The sequence below is a fragment of the Euphorbia lathyris genome, chromosome 8 (assembly GCF_963576675.1).
Source record: "Euphorbia lathyris chromosome 8, ddEupLath1.1, whole genome shotgun sequence".
Classification (NCBI taxonomy): Eukaryota; Viridiplantae; Streptophyta; class Magnoliopsida; order Malpighiales; family Euphorbiaceae; genus Euphorbia; species Euphorbia lathyris.
Window position 1 is genome coordinate 38,741,766 of NC_088917.1, and position 18,052 is coordinate 38,759,817.

The following is an 18,052-nucleotide window of genomic DNA, read 5'->3' on the forward strand; positions in this document are numbered from 1 at the left end:
ACATTGAACAAACATATTAGTACAATTAAATCAAAGCACTTAAATTTAATTGTCCCTTAATCATGGATTAACTTAAATAATTTTGTCAAATCAAAATCATGTTTGTGTTTCAACAATATTGACCACTAGTCTCGGCCTCTCCCTCTTTCCTTCAAATTGAACGTTGGTGCCTCCATCTTTTATGAGATGGGCTTGATTGACTATGGAGTCGTTCTTCGTAACAACCTGGGACAAGTCCGAGATAGTTTCTCCAAGCTTTGTTTAGGCCTAGTGGATGTCCGCGCTACTGAGGTCATATGTGTAAAAGAAGCTCTTTTTTGGGTTAAGGAAAGGGGTATGCCCAACATGCTCCTTGAGTCAGAGTCATAGCTGATCGTGGATGCCTTTAACCGAGTCCTCGCGGTTTATTCTGAGTTGGGTAGAGTGATTTATGATTATTATGTGTAACGATGTTAGCTTTACTTTTATTCAGAAACAAGCTAATCAGGTTGCCATAACCTTATTAAGGCAGCCCGATTTCATGCTAGTTCTTCTTTTCTTTTCGGTTCAGGATCCTCCAAACCCTTGTTTTTCATGATGTAATGCTTTCTAATATGAATAACAATATATAAGACACACATACTAGTAAAAAGATAATTTAATATATCGTTGAGTATTGCATTTGACATGAATAAATGAATATTAAAGAAAAAATGAAGTCCACTTTGAAGTCATCCAAAGTAGGCCCCTACTATAGTTGATATTGGGTCGCTAAGCATCAACGTTGAAGGTTCGTGCAATCTAGCAAGGAAGCAGCCCTCTTTGATTTGTTAATATATAAAGAAATTGAGCATAATCACATTACTTAAATTGTTAAGATTTGATAATGTCTCATATATCTGGTGAGAGTGATGAATATGGAAACCTCACCAATTTTGAGTTGTCAGAAGAGTTACTGACTTTTGGTGAGTGGATTGAACAAGAACAAGAAGAGGATTATCAATCTCATCTCCTTTCTAATATTCCAGTTTATAGTTGTTCTCCTCATGTTATGATTCCTGGACCTTCTTCTTCCAGTCTCCAAGCAGAGGCTATGGAGAAGAAAGAAGGGAAAGAAAGGGTGTCATTCAAGACAAAAACTGATATTGAGATACTTGATGATGGCTACAAGTGGAGAAAGTATGGGAAGAAGATGGTTAAAAACAGCCCTAATCCAAGGAATTATTATCGATGCTCGGCAGAAGGATGTCCAGTTAAGAAAAGAGTAGAAAGAGATAGAGAAGATGAACAATATGTAATAACAACCTATGAGGGTGTTCATAATCACCCTACCTCTTCTTAATCCTATTTATTATACAATTGCTCCTCCCTCCTTGTATTGTCTTCACAATCATCATATATTACAGAAATTATATTCTTATTCAGTTTTCCTTCATCTCCTCTGAATTAACAGATAAAAAAATGAGCATTTTTCTTGTGAAGAACTTATGAGAGATGAGATGGTCATCTTGAAAAAGCGATACCACTCGCCAAATATTGCCAAAAGTGATGGAGTACGTCATGTCGTTTTGCTTACCTCCTCCTAGACCTGTTCATGAGCCCGTTGGTCCGCCCAACCCGTCCAGGCTCGCACTTCATGGGTTGGGCTTGGACATTGATATTTGATCTTTGGCCCGGCCCGGTCCAAGCCCGCTCAAGCCCGCATATAAAATGGGTTGGGCTTGGGATTGCTCTCAAAATCCCAAGTGAGCCCGGCCCGGCCCGATTTTATATTATATAGTAATATTTTTAATTGTATATATATATATATGTGTGGTGTATTTAAAAAAAAAAATTTACTCCTGTTATTAAATTTTGTAGTTGAATCTAAAATTAAATTACTCTAAAGTCCTAAAATAATAACATTAGAATTTTTTTTTTTTTTAATATTAACATATTAGATGGGCGGGTTTGGCGGGCTTGGGAATTACTTTTTATAGTCAAGTCCAGCCCGGCCCGAGCCCGATATAAATATAGGTGGACTGGGTTGGGCTTGGACAAGATAATTATATGTAAAGCCCAGTTAGACCCGGCCCGAACCCGGCCCGGCCCAACCCATAAACAGGTCTACCTCCTCCGTGTGCATCAATAATGGAAACAAAAGGAAGAAGAAACTTTTAATATAACTTATGTTCAACACTTTGTGGATGCACGCAAATAACACTATTTACTATCACAAGTATATATATCCCATTATGAGCAATCAGAGATTAGTCATGGCCGTAAATATACCTTTGTTCTTTTGTTTTTGTAGAAAATTATGCACACACAATCAATAAAATGGAGATGTACTTTGTTTTTGTTCACGCAATCAATAAAATGTTTCCTACTGTCCCTCTACATACATCAAGTATTAATCAACCACATTTCTCTTATAATCTGTGTTCTCTGTTCGCTAAGACAGAAATCCCCTCCTCCATTTGACCATTTCTCCCTGTATATATAATGGCTTTCCATTTCTCCCTGTATATATAATGGCTTTATTTTTCCCACCTCGTATTTGAACAATAATAAAAGGCAGCCCGATGCACTACGCGTTCCCGCTAAGCTAGGGTTCGGAGAGGAGTCCCACCACAATGGTGTATTGGGGTAAGCCTTCCCCTGCCATTTTTTTTTCTTTTTTTACAAGAGACCGCGCCTAAGACTCGAACCCGTGACCTCTCGGTCACACGACAACAAAGTTTACCGTTGATTTTCAACTTTTACAAATATTTTTTATCTTTAAACATTTTGTAGTTAAAAGAAAAGAAAAAAAGAAGAAATGCCTGCTTTGTCTTTAATCATAGCTCAAAAAGCTAATTTCATTTGTTGAACTTAAAATTATGTTTATGTTTCAAAGAAGCCAACTGAGAAAAAACAACCAAAACATCAAAAAAAGACTACTCTTGGCATGCTTTGTTTCCTAACGTACAATCTTAGATCAGAATCCTGTAATTCATTCTTCTCAATAGAAAAGAAAAGGGTTGATATTCTACTGTGGATAAAATTTGTAAAACTGAACTACTATGCTACTACCTAGCTTCCATTTCACCATTTTCTCTTGGTTCCTCAAAATAAATCACATTTTCCTTCAAATAATCGGTTCCTAATAATGAAGTAATGCTATACACCACATTTAAGAAGAAAAAAAAAATTAAAGTAAAACGTATGCCCTGTAAGCCCTCCTGTTCCTAGGATTGGTAAACAATTAGGATGTTTTCACTTTTCATTAGGAAATATGACATTGGGGTTTCTTACATGTGGAACAAATCCATCCAACTCTTTCCAACCACATTCTGTGACATTATCATGGGAACTTATGCTCCACAAGAAATCATTATTCTGTACCATTCTCATAAATGGAAGCTGAGACAACACAATGGCTCTTGATTTTGAAATCGGATGCCTTGAGGACTTGGACAAGCCACTCGCCAGTAGCCACCGAGTTCCATACTGTTGTTGTGTTTTGGTACCCCAATGCTTTGTCTTTCCAGGCTCATCATTCAACCCTGAAAGATGGACTTCCTTTATTTTAAACCCAAAGGAATATTCATCCTCCATTTCATCCATGAACAACTTCCCATTGATATCCCCATCATCTTCATTTCTACCTTTTTGCAACATTGTTGGCTCGACATGGAAAAAAGATCTCTGCACTTGAACCAGAGCGAGCATTGATGCACCAACTGGCTCATAATTTCGCAAAGGGTCTCTAAGTAACATCATTACAGCTACAGTAAGGTTGTCCCCCAGCAATCCATGCCTTCTACCAGATGCATCATCCCAATCAATAAAGTCCATGGACTTAGCATGATGGGCTGCAAGAACCTCTACTGCGCGGTTGTTGCCAATGACTCCAGTATCAAGGCTTAACCACTCATCCAGTGTTATGGTCAATTCCAATAATCTTTCTACATCATTGCTGCAATCTCCAGCATCGAGAGCTTGCAAATCTGTACAGGTTTCCAAAGCTAGCATCTTTCCAATAGGTTGGGAACCAACGCTTGATGGTGCCACCTCGGACATTCCAGACTGAATTCTCAACCCTTCAATTGACATGGCTTCAATCTTCTCCATTACCAAAAGATGAAGTTTTTCAAGTGTTACATTATCTGACTCCATCTCAGCATCTAAAATTATATCTTGCTCAAACAGTAACTGACGACGTAGCGGAGTCTGCCTGTGAGAACCATGAGAAATGATAAGTCGGCAAGGCAGCAAATAAAAGTTTTAAGAACAAAATAATGCTCCAACATACCTAACCGGCAAAGCAGCTCCATGTGCATCATCATGTGCTATCTGTTGCAATGTCTTCCCAGTAATATCCTCCAAAGGCATTAATTTATTAACCTGCATAGATAACCTCTTGATTCCAATTGATGCCAAATGCTGCAATATTTCTATAATATCAGAGCCCAGTTCTGCAGGTAGCACTACTGGACCAGAAACTTGCATGACCAAGTTCCCAACGTTTTTAGAATTCCTGAATAGAGAAGGATCCATAGACCGCAGGTGACCCCCATTCTTTATCTGGACCAAATGCCCGAAGCCATCTCCAAGTCGAGGTAATTCAACTCGCTCCTCGGGAAATAGCTCAACTGGACTTCCAAATCCATCAGAGCAATAGCGTGGAGAGCTTTGAAATGCATCCTCATTTAAGCCCCATTGCTTCATTAGATCTTCAGTTTCCAAATCTTCAAGCATTTTGGCCTTCCTTCTTCTACTTAGCAATTGGCTTGCCCTTTCATGGTCCTCTCCAGCAACCTGCATAGCTATCGGAAAATTAAAATCCTTAGAAGGATCCTCACAACCAGATGCAGCAGGAGTAACGTCAGAGAATTCTTCACTCTTTCCATCTGCATCATAATCTATAATAAAACCGCAAGAAGTCATGGCCTCTTCTTCAAACTCTCTTAACAGACGTTCTCTAGGAGACTCGGGAACACCATCTGAAGTCAATCCATGGTAGGGGCTATCTTCAAGTCCCAGCATATTTAAGAAATCAGTTGCCACAGATTCAGTGAGTTCATCCAAGCTGAGTGATCTCTTTATCTCTTTACCTTCACTGTAATTTGATTCAGTCTCCACGCAACTTTCCTGCTCCAAAAACTCACTCAAAGTAAATGGGAATTCCAGTTTTGCAGATTCTGATGTCATAAAGCTATTGAATGCAAACTCCAGATCTTCCCTGCTAGATCCTGTTTTACCAACGCTACTCCCTTTTAGTTTGTGGTCATCCACCAAAACCGCATTCACGCAATTTTCCAGGATGTTATCTTCTGAATGAAACTTTGACTTGCCATCATCATCCTCAAAGATTTCATCCACGTCAATGGTTTCAATTTCAGAACCATCAATAGACTGAACATCACACACTTTTAAATCCAATTCTTTATTGGAAAATTCCGTTCCCTGTTCGGTGACAGTAAATTCAATGCTATCACTATCATGTTCAGCAATATCTTTTTCAGGCTCAAACTCCAGACCAGGCATTAGTTTGAGGGGCTGCACATGTTCAGATAAGATATGAAGCTGTTCTGAACTGTGTAAATTTACCTCATTAAGCTTCTGATATAGAAAGTTGATTGACTTGGAGAGCTCCAACCCCATATTTGGTGAAAATTCATCACAGATCTTTACATCAATAGCTTGAGAAGGGGCATGATTAGACCTACACCTACCATTTAAACTGCTTGGAACACTTCCAACCCGCTGAAGTGATCCATTGTTGTTCCTTGGCCCAAAACCTGTTCTTTGCTCCACAGTACACGGCTGATTGCGTACTACATTAACAAGCTCAGGTACATACATATTCCTTCTAGGCTCAATTAAGTTGTCCCTGATGATTGAGAAACCTAAAGTAACATTTAGAGTAGCCCCCTTAGCCTTTCCTGCAAGTCTAAAGCTTGTAGTCCATTTTCCAGTGCTTTTCTGCCCCTCTAATTCCTCCAACGTGACTGGCAAGAGCCTTGTGAGATCTATCCACTGATTCCCCGTATCAACAACTGGAGCCCCAACTACAGATACATAAATCAAGAAAAGTTTTACTTCATACTTAGCGGAATGAAGGGGCCCACTTTTACTACCATAAACACTACATTTATGCACCAAAGTCTCATCAAATTCAGCAGTTCCATTCTCAACTTTTGATGCACAAGTCTGCAACACCTCATCCTTCCTCTTCCAATGCACAGACAAATGCATTTCATTAAAGCCAGGGGGTAAACCTTCAATGGAATGCACATGTAAAAAGAAACAGATATTAAATTTTTGATGACGGATATGAGCTAAAGCTTTCAATGGCTTCGTCCAGTTCCATATTGAAGTTGATTTCTTATCCTTGTATGACACACTTGCATCAACATTTCTTAGGTTCAAGCTTGATTTTGATTCTGATAACCGAGGTTTCTCAACTGATTTTGAGCGAACAGTGGGGGCTTTCTGCAGATATAGGGCTTTGCTAATTGCTTCAATGTCTCGAAGCAACTGACCACTATTCGAATTTACATCACCATCACTATTTGCAGACCCTATTTTTGGCAGCATCATTTGAGCATCCAAAAAGATTATTTCAAGCAATTCACCATATAACCTCTTACTACTTCAGTAAGACTTTCTGGTCGATTATCTAAACAAAAACGAAAGAAAAATAAATAAAAAATGCATTTTAAACAAAATCCATAATTCAATAATTCAATCAATACGAAATAAATTAAATACAGTAAAACCTCTATATAGGAACTCTATATAGGAATAACCTCTATTTTGTTATAAAAAAACTCGGTCCCAACTTGGGCAGTGATAAATAGGAATAACCTCTCATACGTTATTTGTTATACACTTTTCAAGTCCCACCTTTAGAAACTATGCCTCTATATAGTAATAATATATATATATATATATATATATATATATATATTAAGAATTCAAACTAAATTATAAAATATTAAAAAAAAAATATTGAAATTATCTATGAGTTGCAAACACAAACTACAACTTGAAATTTTAAATATTTAATATTCTCATTGATGCTTACATTTTTCTTATAGAACTCTTCCAATTATCTATGGCCCTGTTTGGTAAAGAGCGTTTTGAGATAAAAAGAGCGGTTTTGACCAACTTTAGTGGTTTGACCACTGAAACCGCTGATTGAAGTGTTTGGTAGAGAGAGGTTTGGGATGAAAACGCTAATTTAGAAAAAGCTCTTTTTATGAGCTTTTTCAATTAGCATTTTGCAATATTAAAATTAATGGACTTCTTTAACCCTAATTATTTTATGTATATTTTTAGGGTTAATACACATATTTGCCATTGTGTTTTCGCCGAAAAACAGATTTGCCCTTAACATAGCTGCTAAATGGCGATCACATTAAACCTTCTTGTCTCCAAAAAAATTGGATGACGACAATCAAAATTCATTTGGTTTCTTATTGTTTTCTATTGCTATTGCTTTTGGATTAATTAGGAGGTTTATACGCCGTTTTATTAGGTTGATTGAGCTTTTATGAAAATGAATTTTGATCAATCTGTTCTTCTAACTTGCTTTAAATCGAAATTGAATGTGCATATTTTTTTCTGTTTCTAATTGGTTGTTCTTTTCTGATGTTTTTCTAGAGACAAGCAGGTTTGATGTGAATGACGTTTAACAGCTCTGTTAGATTAGGGTATAATTGTAGGTTTGTGAATAATTTTGTGAGTTTATTTGATTTAAGGGCAAATCTGTTTTTTCGAGAAAACACAGGGGTAAATATGTGTATTAACCCATATTTTTATGTATTAAAAAAATGCCTTTATTCGTCTTTTTGCACAAACAGCTATTATCAATCAGCTAATTTTTAGCTAACAGGTCTACACAAACAGCTAGTCAAATCAGCTAATGTAATAAGCTAATAGCTAACAGCTAATTCCCAAACCGGACCTATATATTGAAAACCTAAACTCTAAATTGAAATTCTAAATATTTAATTTGTTCCATTAATGTCTATTGTTATAGATTATATATAAACCATACATGCCTGTAATAATGTTAACCAATTTCAAGTGACATTATTTCATATTCCTTAACCATGTCTCCAAAATAAAAAAAACGAGTGTTGAGAAATTTCATTATACCAAACTCTATTTAGTAATAAACTCTCAATTGTTATACAAATAGTGTGGTCCCAAGCGTATTCCAATATAGAGGTTTTATTGTACATGGAATAACAAACAGCCAAAACACAATAATAATCGATGACTAAAATTCTAACAAATTGAACAGAACTTCATAAAGAAATCCAACAGCATGACGAATGACGATTCGCCCCAACTCATCATAGAAAAGAAAAAACAAAATAGTATGCAATGGGAGATTAGTTTACTCACTGAGATGAAAATTCACTTCTCTGAAGACTGGAGGCAATCATATAACAGAAATTCTAGCGGTTTTTATAGGGCGGAGCTTCCTTTCTAAGGTCCGAATGAATCAACAGGTAAAAGGAGAAGGGGAAAAAATGATAAGGGTAGCTGGGCAAAGGTTGATTGAAATTCTTGGAAATCTAGTAATTTTGTTGCCTAAGATTCTACCGAAAAATTTCACGAGATTAACGCGAGAAAATTGAAGTTGGTCTGAAATGGGAGCGTGAAGGGTAGGTGAAGTTTTGGTAGCTTGGAGTTGAATTTGATAGCTCATTCTATTCTACATTGGATATAACGGCCTACATTAGCATCTATTTTTCTGAATATAGGATCGGCCCATCATCTCCCTCCCTTACAAATACAATCATTTGCTATTATAGTAAAACGTTCTGATAAATTAATAATATTTTTAAAATAATAATATTTTAGTACCGACTTGGACCCATTCAAAAAATATCAATTTTAATAAATTAATAAAATAATAATTTTTTTGAATTATCTCTATAAATTAATAATTTCTCAAATACATATGCTAAATATATATAGATATATATTTAGGATAATTTAACAAAATATGACTTTATAGTACTTTTTTTTTTAAATTTAAATCTAGTTGAATTTCATCTTTAACTATTCTCGGTGCATTCAAAACTTATGGTGTACCATTGTCAAATTGTAAAAGAAAAATTTATAAAGAGTAATTGATGTTATAATTGATTCCTTTCTTGTGACTGGTTCCCAACGTACCGAATCATCACCAACTTTAACCTCAGCTTCATCACTCTATAAATTAATAATTAATAATTTATTGATTAATTAATATCTTTATAAATTAATAAAATTTCATGGTCCCAACATTATTAATTTATAGAGGTTTTATTGTAATTGAATTGAATAAAAAAAAATGCCAAAAGAAGTAGGGGGGAATTCAAGAGTCTCATTAGAATGATTGTGAGCGCTTAAAACTTTCAAACAATATTGCCATTTTTTGGCGGCCTTTGACAACCTTCTACCAAGGCTGCTTACTTTTTTTTAATAAAAAAAATAATTTAATTGTATACTATTGGTCCATTTTTATAACAACATTTATGATTGAAATAAATTATATATAAAATTGCCAAGAAAGTGACGTGGATTAGTTAGGAAATAAAATGTTATATTTAGTATGATGTTTAATTTTGGACAATCTTTATAGCAACCTCTATTGGAAATGCTCTAAACACTCACGACAACCATTTATTCCCAAAATACCAAACAAACATGTTATTTAGAAAATATTTAGAAATCAAAATCAATATTACTAAAATTTCATTTCTTCTCCATCTTCTTCTCCTCGTGCATCTTCAATTTTATGCGGATTTTCACTTCCTCGTATCCAACAATCTCAATTTTCCATTTAAAAAACGCCTCCACCAAGACTACCCATCTTTTAATATGTCTTTCAGTTTCTCTTGATTGCGCTTTTTATCTTCATTGCCGGTTGTAAAAACGTTAAAAACATAAAACAAAGATTCCCTTAACGTCTAACGCACTAAATTGTTTTGTGATATATTATTAATTCCATGTAGTGATGGGTTGAAGGATGACTCTTTATTCGGGTGCTCTTTTGGAGAAAGACCACAATTTTTTATGGTGAAACTTTTGTAAGAAATAGATTCCGAAATTAATATTAGAGTGATGTTTAGAAAGTTAGAAAGTTGAGTGAGAGATAAAAGAATAAGAAATTGAGAAAAGAAATTTTTTAATATTCTTAATGATAGATTTACCTACAGAAGCATGCCCTTCAATAACAGCTGTTACAAAATTATAATTGTGGTACTACAACTAGCATGACTACCACTAATAGTCCAAAACAGGCCAATAGACGGAACATGAAAAAACAATAACGGTAAAGGAAAGAAAAAGGAGGACTGATCCATTTCGATGGCTGCTAGAGGTCTATGATGCACCTATGATTCTGATAACAACCCAAATTATTCTTAAATAAGGAATAAGGGAAAATTAATAGAAATAATGACAAACCATTATTCCTTCTAAAAGAGATATTTATACATGATTAATGTGGAATTAATGATAATTAATGCAGGGGAGAATATGCAAATAATGAGGAAAAGGAAGGAGTCTCTAGCATTATGTCACGCCACGTGGACCATGGCGAGATACGCCATAACGAGATACGCCCGATGAGAGCGAGTAGCGGAGACCCGCCATAGCTCTCAAGGAGAGCGTACATACGCCTTGACGGATCAAAGAATACGAAAAGGGATATTCATCTTACTGACAGAATATTATCCCAAGGACCAAAAGGGATATTCACCTTGAGAACGCCGCAAGAAGAACCGGATGGAGGATCTCCACGGTTCAGCTCAGTGAGATCCGCTGGCGAACCTATGAGACGAATCTCCTCTTTCACCTGATTCATCACAGTAACCAGTAACCGCCAGCTTAAAGGTAACCAGTAACCGCCATTAATGGAGCATTAATGGAGACCTTCTAGTTGCTGAAGGTTACGACTTCTTAGCTATATATAGCCTACATCCCTAGGCTATCAAGGTACACATTCACTTACTCTTTGTCAATTCAGTTTGCTCTCTTGATCTTCCTTACTGACTTTGGCATCGGAGTGTCCTCGGCCGATCCCAACGGCGCCTCACAGGGACGTGCTCCGATCAAGGATTTTTTCCCGAGTTATCAATTGGTGCGGTGATCGTGGATCTCTAACAAACAGAAGATCACAAAATCTTGATTGTATAGAGTTTCACAAAGAACAAAACAACGGAGTCAACGGAATAGAAATCACAATCTCAAACCTTGGCTCAATCAGTACAAACAAATCTATCCAAAGATACAGTTCTCCATATATTGGTGGGAAAGAGTTTTCTACATTAAATCTGGAATTTTATGATGAAAAAGATAAGTTTTCCCCCCTTTCTTATCCATTATTAATTAAAGAAAATTGAGATCCCTCACTCTTATAAAGTGCTATGAATATTATTACATGTTATTATGATAAATCTAATAAATTGTGAAAGATAAAGTAATAGACACAAATCTTTCATTAAATCTTGCATGCTCAATATGCCTTATATTTTTATGCATGACGAGTATAATATTTCATTATCATTGAATTAGTACAAACGCATGTATAAGACCCGTAATCTTGGGATTTACAAAAAAAAAATCATCCATTCAATGTGATTTTGTCATTTGATATTAAAATATCATAAAAGGCTCATGTAATTACAAATGATTTAGATCTGGTCGGTCTTTTGGATGAACATGCATATAACTATTAGAAAAAATTACAAAAAAATCATATTTGGTTTTTCCTTGTACAATTCACCATCTATATATGGCTTTTCTCCTATATAGTACTTTTAATATCAGAAATTCATATTTTTGAATATTGTTTTGTCAAACAATTATTTCATTCCCTTTTTTACAATGATGTGTCTATTCATATAAAAACTGTTTATTTGACATTGTTAGAATTTCTGTTACCAACACAAAAGACTTGAAAATATTGAGTCTATTTGTAATTATCCTGTAATTGTCCCTAACTATTAAGGCCATTATGGGCTGATGAATTACCAAATTGGATAAACAAAACTTTCATGTCCTGAGCTAACTACAAAATAGTACAAGTGTCGGTTTCGGATCAGAACATTAATTTATGCAAAATTCTTAAGATATACATGAGAATTCCTTAAAAATTGGAGGATTGTATGTGAAGGTAGGTGAGAGTGGATTTTGAGTAATTTTCCTTACGCTCCAAATTGGAGGAGAATCATGGTACATGTATTTTTCTTCCAAAATTACCCTTTCTCTTTTATTTTATTCGCACAAATGAAATAATATAAGAGTAATTTTATATATAACTATATTATTAAAGACAAAATCTTCGGGGGCCCGAAAGAGAGAGTTGCTAATTGTTCCTTCCTCTGGAAAGGACTTAGTGCTGTGTTTGATGAGTTCTGCTTGGGAGTTGGCCTGGAGGTGGGGAATGGTAAGTCCATTAGTTTCTGGTTTGATAACTGGATTGGGGATAAACCGTTAATTGAGGTGTGTTCTTCCCCCCCGCCTAGTGATATACGCAACTGGAGGATTACCGATATGGTTGACTCGGAAGGGGACTGGATCTGGTCAAAGTTTGATACTTTCTTTAGCCTTGAGACTCTCCTTAGAATGCGGGGAGTGAAGGTGAGTAATCAAGAGGAAGACTTGGATAGGCACTGTTGGGCGCTGACTAACAATGGAGTTTATTCTTACAAATCGGCCTTTGAAGCTTTCTCTCTCTTTAGATCTGATCCTCCCTCGGATGTGTGGAAGTCGATTTGGACCCTTAAAGTTCCTTTCCGTATTAGGAGTTTCCTGTGGCTGGGCGTTAAGGACAGGCTTCTTACTAATTCGGATAGGCACAGAAGGCACTTGGCTGATTCTGGAGCTTGCAGTAGATGCAGAGGCCATGTTGAGACTTTGTGCCATGCTCTTAGAGATTGCTCTAATAGTAAAGAGGTTTGGAGGAAAATTCTCCCACACCATATTTTCTCTTCCTTCATGGCACATTCTGAGGTCGACTGGTTCTCTGATGGTGTTAGAGGAAAGTTGCTTCCATACATGGAGCATGGTGACATTTTCTTTGCTATTATCTGTCACCAAGTTTGGAAATGGAGAAACGAGGAGATTTTTGGAGATAAAACTGTTTTTATGACAAACTTAGCTGATTTTTTCTCGAAAAAACTTTTCTCTATTATCGATAGTTTCAAAGGAGAGTCCCTTGCCAGAGCCTCTCAGTGTTGTGATGTCCATCTCGTGGGATGGAGCAGGCCAAGAGAGGGGGTTGTGAAGCTGAATACTGATGGTTCCTGCCTCAGTAACGGTAAGATTGCGGCTGGAGGTGTGCTTAGAGATGTAGGGGGCGTCTGGCTTTCTGGGTTCTCCCAGAATTTAGGGTTGGGTTCTTCCTTTTCTGCGGAGCTCTGGGCTATTCTTACTGGAATCAATCTTGCTAAAAGGCTGGGTGTTAAGAGGCTCTCTGTGGAGTCTGATAATTTGGAAGCAATCAAAATGATTTCTGAGAATCATTCTATGGGTCTTAACAGTCGCAACCTCATCAAAGCTATTATAAGGCTTTGCTCCTCCTTTGAGTTCGTAGAGTTCAGACACATTTTTAGAGAGCAGAATCGTGTTGCTGATCGCTTGGCGGCGGCGGGCCATGAAGGGACGTTAGGCGTTACTACCCTTCCTGTTTCCCCTAGTTTCATCTCTCATCTTCTCTTAGAAGATAGGATTGGGGTTAGCTTCCCTAGGCTAATTCCTGGGTAGTTTGTTGTTATTCGTTTTTCTTTTCCTTTTCTACCAAAAAAAAAAAAAAAAAAAAAAAATCATCACTTACCTTTCTTTAATTACACCTCATTCAAATGAGGCTTTAATGATCTCTGAATGTCATTAATGTATGGATGCACAATATTAATTGCAAGTAAATAGCAACTATGTAAGATATCTTACCCAATATAGAATGCCATAACTTTTATGACGTTTAAAATAAATATGCTATCTTGGATATTAATGCGAAATACAAAAGGACATTATTCTTAAACCATTTTCATTATGGTTATTTATTAAAGAATTCATTATGATATTCATGTGCAGTAGCAATCTTTATGGTTATGACCGTACGTGATATTATTACTAAAACAAGCACGATTAAAATTCTATTATGAATTTTTTTGACATATAATATTTACTCGGTTTTATCCTTTGACTAAGTTCATTCTAGAGGCAGTGACCAACGTGAAGGAATTATTAAGTTGATTCCAAGATGAACTAAAAATTCCATAAAGAGAATTGCATCATACATGATATTTGCCAACAAGGCCAATGCAAACATTCTTTTGCTATGAAGTATGTTCCATGGATCAAGCCATTGATCCCCAAGATAAGTGAATATAGCTTTTATGCCTTACCACAATCTTTTAATAATGGACAGAGTATGCCCCACTTCTGGAGTTCTTTCAGTGCTAACCCACAGGTACAAGGGAGTTGCTAATACTACAACCAGTGCAAACACTGATATGAAAAATAAAGCTCAATCCAAAGAAGTGTATATGCAGAGTCACTTCAGAAAAATTCCTTGACTATGTCATTAGCAAAAAAGGTGAAAAGAGCGCCTAAATAAAAGCCATGCGAGGAAAAAGGTGAAAAGAGCGCCTAAATGAAAGCCCCACTATGGGTGAAAAAGATCCAGAGGTTGAACGGACGGATCATCATACTAGAAAGATTGTCAACAAGCATATCAAGGTATAAAGCAATTCCTAGCAGAACCACCCTTGATGAGCAGACCAATCTGAAGGGGAGACCTGCATTTGTATCAATCTGTCATGGATAAAGATATGTGCACCGTGGTTATTTAAGAAGAAGAAGGTCAGCAGTTCTCCATCTATTATGTTAGAAAAATGTTGAAGGATGCAGAGACAAGATATCAGAAGTTAGATAAAATGGCTCCCCCGGTTGTGACAACATCCATCCGCGTTAAACCATATCTCCAAGCATAACCTCAACATGATCGAGATCAAGATCAAGAACCGGCTTCACCATCATGATTCAACATTGAACACACGAATGATGAGATTGAAAGGCGAGTGCATGCCGCTCTATATAGACAAGAGAACAATGCAGAAAGGTACGCCATCAAGTTAACATGAATTCGCCATTCACAGCACGGATCCTGGGGTACGAAGCGGACAGAATGTTTAAAGCTTCCAACTTGCCACAATATAAAAGAAAAGATTCAATATAAGCGGGACATTACATATCCCGAACCCAAAGGAGGGGAGCATGTAACCGTTGGAAGAAACGCCAAAGCGTACTACAGGTTGGCCACCACATTGGTTGGCCACCACACTGAAGCTTGTTGGGAGCTGGCAAACTAGATAGCTTTGTCCAGAATAACAAATAACAAGATGACAAGCAAAAGACAGATCCCAAAAATAAATTCAAAAGTGTCATTAATGTCATAGCAGATGGACCAGTGTATCAGCCACCCGTGGAAAAAGCAAAAATATCCGCTCTGGATAAAACATCCCTCCATTGCTCCTTTTGCAGAAACAGGTCCGGTAATCTCTCCACATGCAGATGCATTGGTAGTAACAATGGCGATTCAAGGATGGGAGATAAAATAAAGCAAGTAAAGACACGGGCAGTTCTCGCAATGTCATCACCAAAGGTGCATCCGTCAAACTAAAGGTTGATCCGATCCAAATAGAAACAACCATTGTTGACATCATTGGAGTGACGGGTCACACTATCCAGACCAAGGGCTAGAGGTTGCAGCCCTAATTTCCATCCGTCGTCTGACAATGTACATTCCCACCAGCAAAGGAGGAGTAATGATTAGCGGGAACCAAAAGGTGGCTAAAGAGACTTATACTCGGCGTCACTATCAATCCGCCCACAATCCAAAGAGGACGAAGGTGAGAAATATTAACTTGTCACTACAGTTTTGGGCGACACAGAAACGCTCCTTATTGCTGATGGAAAGCGGGTGCGGATCGCCAAAGGATTAAAACTTGAGATCAAAGAGGATGTTAAAAAAGTTCTCATTGAGTCTGAAAGCATATTTACATAAGAGAATGAGATCCCCACAGGAGTAAGCCCAGATGTGATTACTCATAAGTTAAACATCATTGAGGATGCGGTTCTAGTTGCTCGGAAAAGGCGGAACCATGGGCCTAAAAATCAGTATTTTTACATATTCTTATATGTGCATTAAACTGTTATAGTATCCTACATTTTATAATTTATTCTTTCTCGCCATACTTCTTATATTCATTTGCCTAGCTTTTAGTGCTGATATATGCCCAGTGGCTGGTGAATGAAAAGTTCCACAGGCGGATCAATTACCTCAAAGATAGGACAATTGATCCCATCACGGGCGGATCCCCTTTCCATAAAGATAAGAAGCACAGACCCTCAGGAGCTTTCAAATGAGCTCAACTCTCTCCTCAAAGACAAGAAAAGGATTGACCACCATCAAAAGCGGGTTAAAATCGTCTCAAACATGAGATCATTACACCCTCAACTTTCTCCTCAAAGATAAGAGAACACTCTCATGGGCGGATCCATCTTTAGATGATCACCATTCGAGAAAGAGTTAAAACATTCCTTGGACGCAAGGACTTTACACTCTCTCACTCCCTTCCCAAAGAAGGGTTCACAAGTCCTATGGGCGGATCGCTTCACCTTAAAGATAGGTAGCAAGTTGATCCCCTAGGCAGCTTTACTTCCTCTAGAAGGAATAGAATAGCTTCTAAACCTTCACAAAGGTTCATACATTGGGGTACGGCTGGCCACCTACCCTAAACAATCGGAGAAATCCTAAACCAGATTCTAGAAAATTACTTGCTAAAAGATATAATGCATTAGTAAAAATAGTTCTGGAAAGCAAAGGGTTCATCCAACTAATGAAGCCTCGTCTTCATCTCCAAGTAATGAAGCCTCGTCTTCATCTCCAAGTAATGAAGCCTCGTCTTCATCTCCAAATAATGAAGCCTCGTCTTCATCACCAAATAATGAAGCCTCGTCTTCATCTCCAAGTAATGAAGCCTCGTCTTCATCTCCAAGTAATGAAGCCTCGTCTTCATCTCCAAGTAATGAAGCCTCGTCTTCATCTCCAAGTAATGAAGCCTCGTCTTCATCTCCAAGTAATGAAGCCTCGTCTTCATCTCCAAACAATGAAGCCTCGTCTTCATCAAATTCATGAAGCATCGTCTTCATCAAATTCATGAAGCATCGTCTTCATCAAATTCATGAAGCATCGTCTTCATCCAATTCATGAAGCCTCATCTTCATCCAATTCCTGAAGCCTCGTCTTCATCCAATCAATGAAGCCTCGTCTTCATCCAATTCATGAAGCCTCGTCTTCATCCAATCAATGAAGCCTCGTCTTCATCCAATTAATGAAGTCTCGTCTTCATCAAAGTAATGAATCCTCATCTTCATCATAGAAATAACAAAGTTTCGCCTCCACAAAATGCACAAAAGTCCCTAAATGGCTGATCATTCTTACTGATCCCTAAGTGCGGGTCATTCTCCTCAATATGGCAGAAGTGAACAAAAGAAGTCCCTAAGGCGAATCATAATCACATGTCGTAGGAACAAATAGTCCCATAAAGGGTGGGTTATTCCCTTTCTAAAGGAAATATAACTCTCAAGAAGCCCCTAGAGGATAACAATGGATACGGTTGGCCACATATCCACAAGGAATCAAAAGTGCATCATATCCATATATGATCCCACATAGGGCGGATCTTGTTCATAAGATCCCGCATAAGGAAGTCCCAAAAGGCGCATCATTTCTATATATGATCCCCCATCTAGGGCGGGTCCACTTTCCTCCAAGATAGAAAAATAAAACACCATTTATACAGTCCTAAAGAGCTTTTTATACCATTAGGGGGGGGCTTCTGATAACAACCCAAATTATTCTTGAATAAGGAATAAGGGAAAATTAATAGAAATAATGGCAAACCATTATTCCTTCTAAAAGAGATATTTATACATGATTAATGTGAAATTAATGATAATTAATGCAGGGGAGAATATGCAAATAATGAGGAAAAGGAAGGAGTCTCTAGCATTATGCCACGCCACGTGGACC

The 18,052-nt window shown here is 37.1% G+C and overlaps 2 protein-coding genes across 2 annotated transcripts; one reads left to right on the plus strand and one right to left on the minus strand.

Annotated features, from left to right (window-relative positions):
• Positions 1-859: 859 nt before the first annotated feature.
• Positions 860-1,403, plus strand: LOC136203373 (probable WRKY transcription factor 43). The gene has a single exon (XM_065994500.1). The coding sequence runs from the start codon at positions 866-868 to the stop codon at positions 1,319-1,321; it is 456 nt and encodes a 151-aa protein (XP_065850572.1). The 5' UTR covers positions 860-865; the 3' UTR covers positions 1,322-1,403.
• A 1,791-nt stretch (positions 1,404-3,194) lies between these two features.
• On the minus strand, positions 3,195-8,673 carry LOC136202601 (protein PLASTID MOVEMENT IMPAIRED 1-RELATED 2). The gene is made up of 3 exons (XM_065993327.1): positions 8,362-8,673; positions 4,256-6,625; positions 3,195-4,177 (listed from the first exon to the last, which is right to left on the minus strand). Exons 2-3 carry the CDS (start codon positions 6,544-6,546, stop codon positions 3,217-3,219), a joined length of 3,252 nt encoding a protein of 1,083 aa, XP_065849399.1. The 5' UTR covers positions 6,547-6,625; positions 8,362-8,673; the 3' UTR covers positions 3,195-3,216.
• Positions 8,674-18,052: the final 9,379 nt, after the last annotated feature.

Bases quoted from the DNA above. Each gene is read 5' to 3' on its own strand.
- LOC136203373 (XM_065994500.1), top strand. From the start codon at position 866: ATGTCTCATATATCTGGTGAGAGTGATGAATATGGAAACCTCACCAAT.
- LOC136202601 (XM_065993327.1), bottom strand. From the start codon at position 6,546: ATGATGCTGCCAAAAATAGGGTCTGCAAATAGTGATGGTGATGTAAAT. The intron at 4,178-4,255 runs GTATGTTGGAGC...TGGTTCTCACAG, and splicing joins GGAGCTGCTTTGCCGGTTAG to GCAGACTCCGCTACGTCGTC.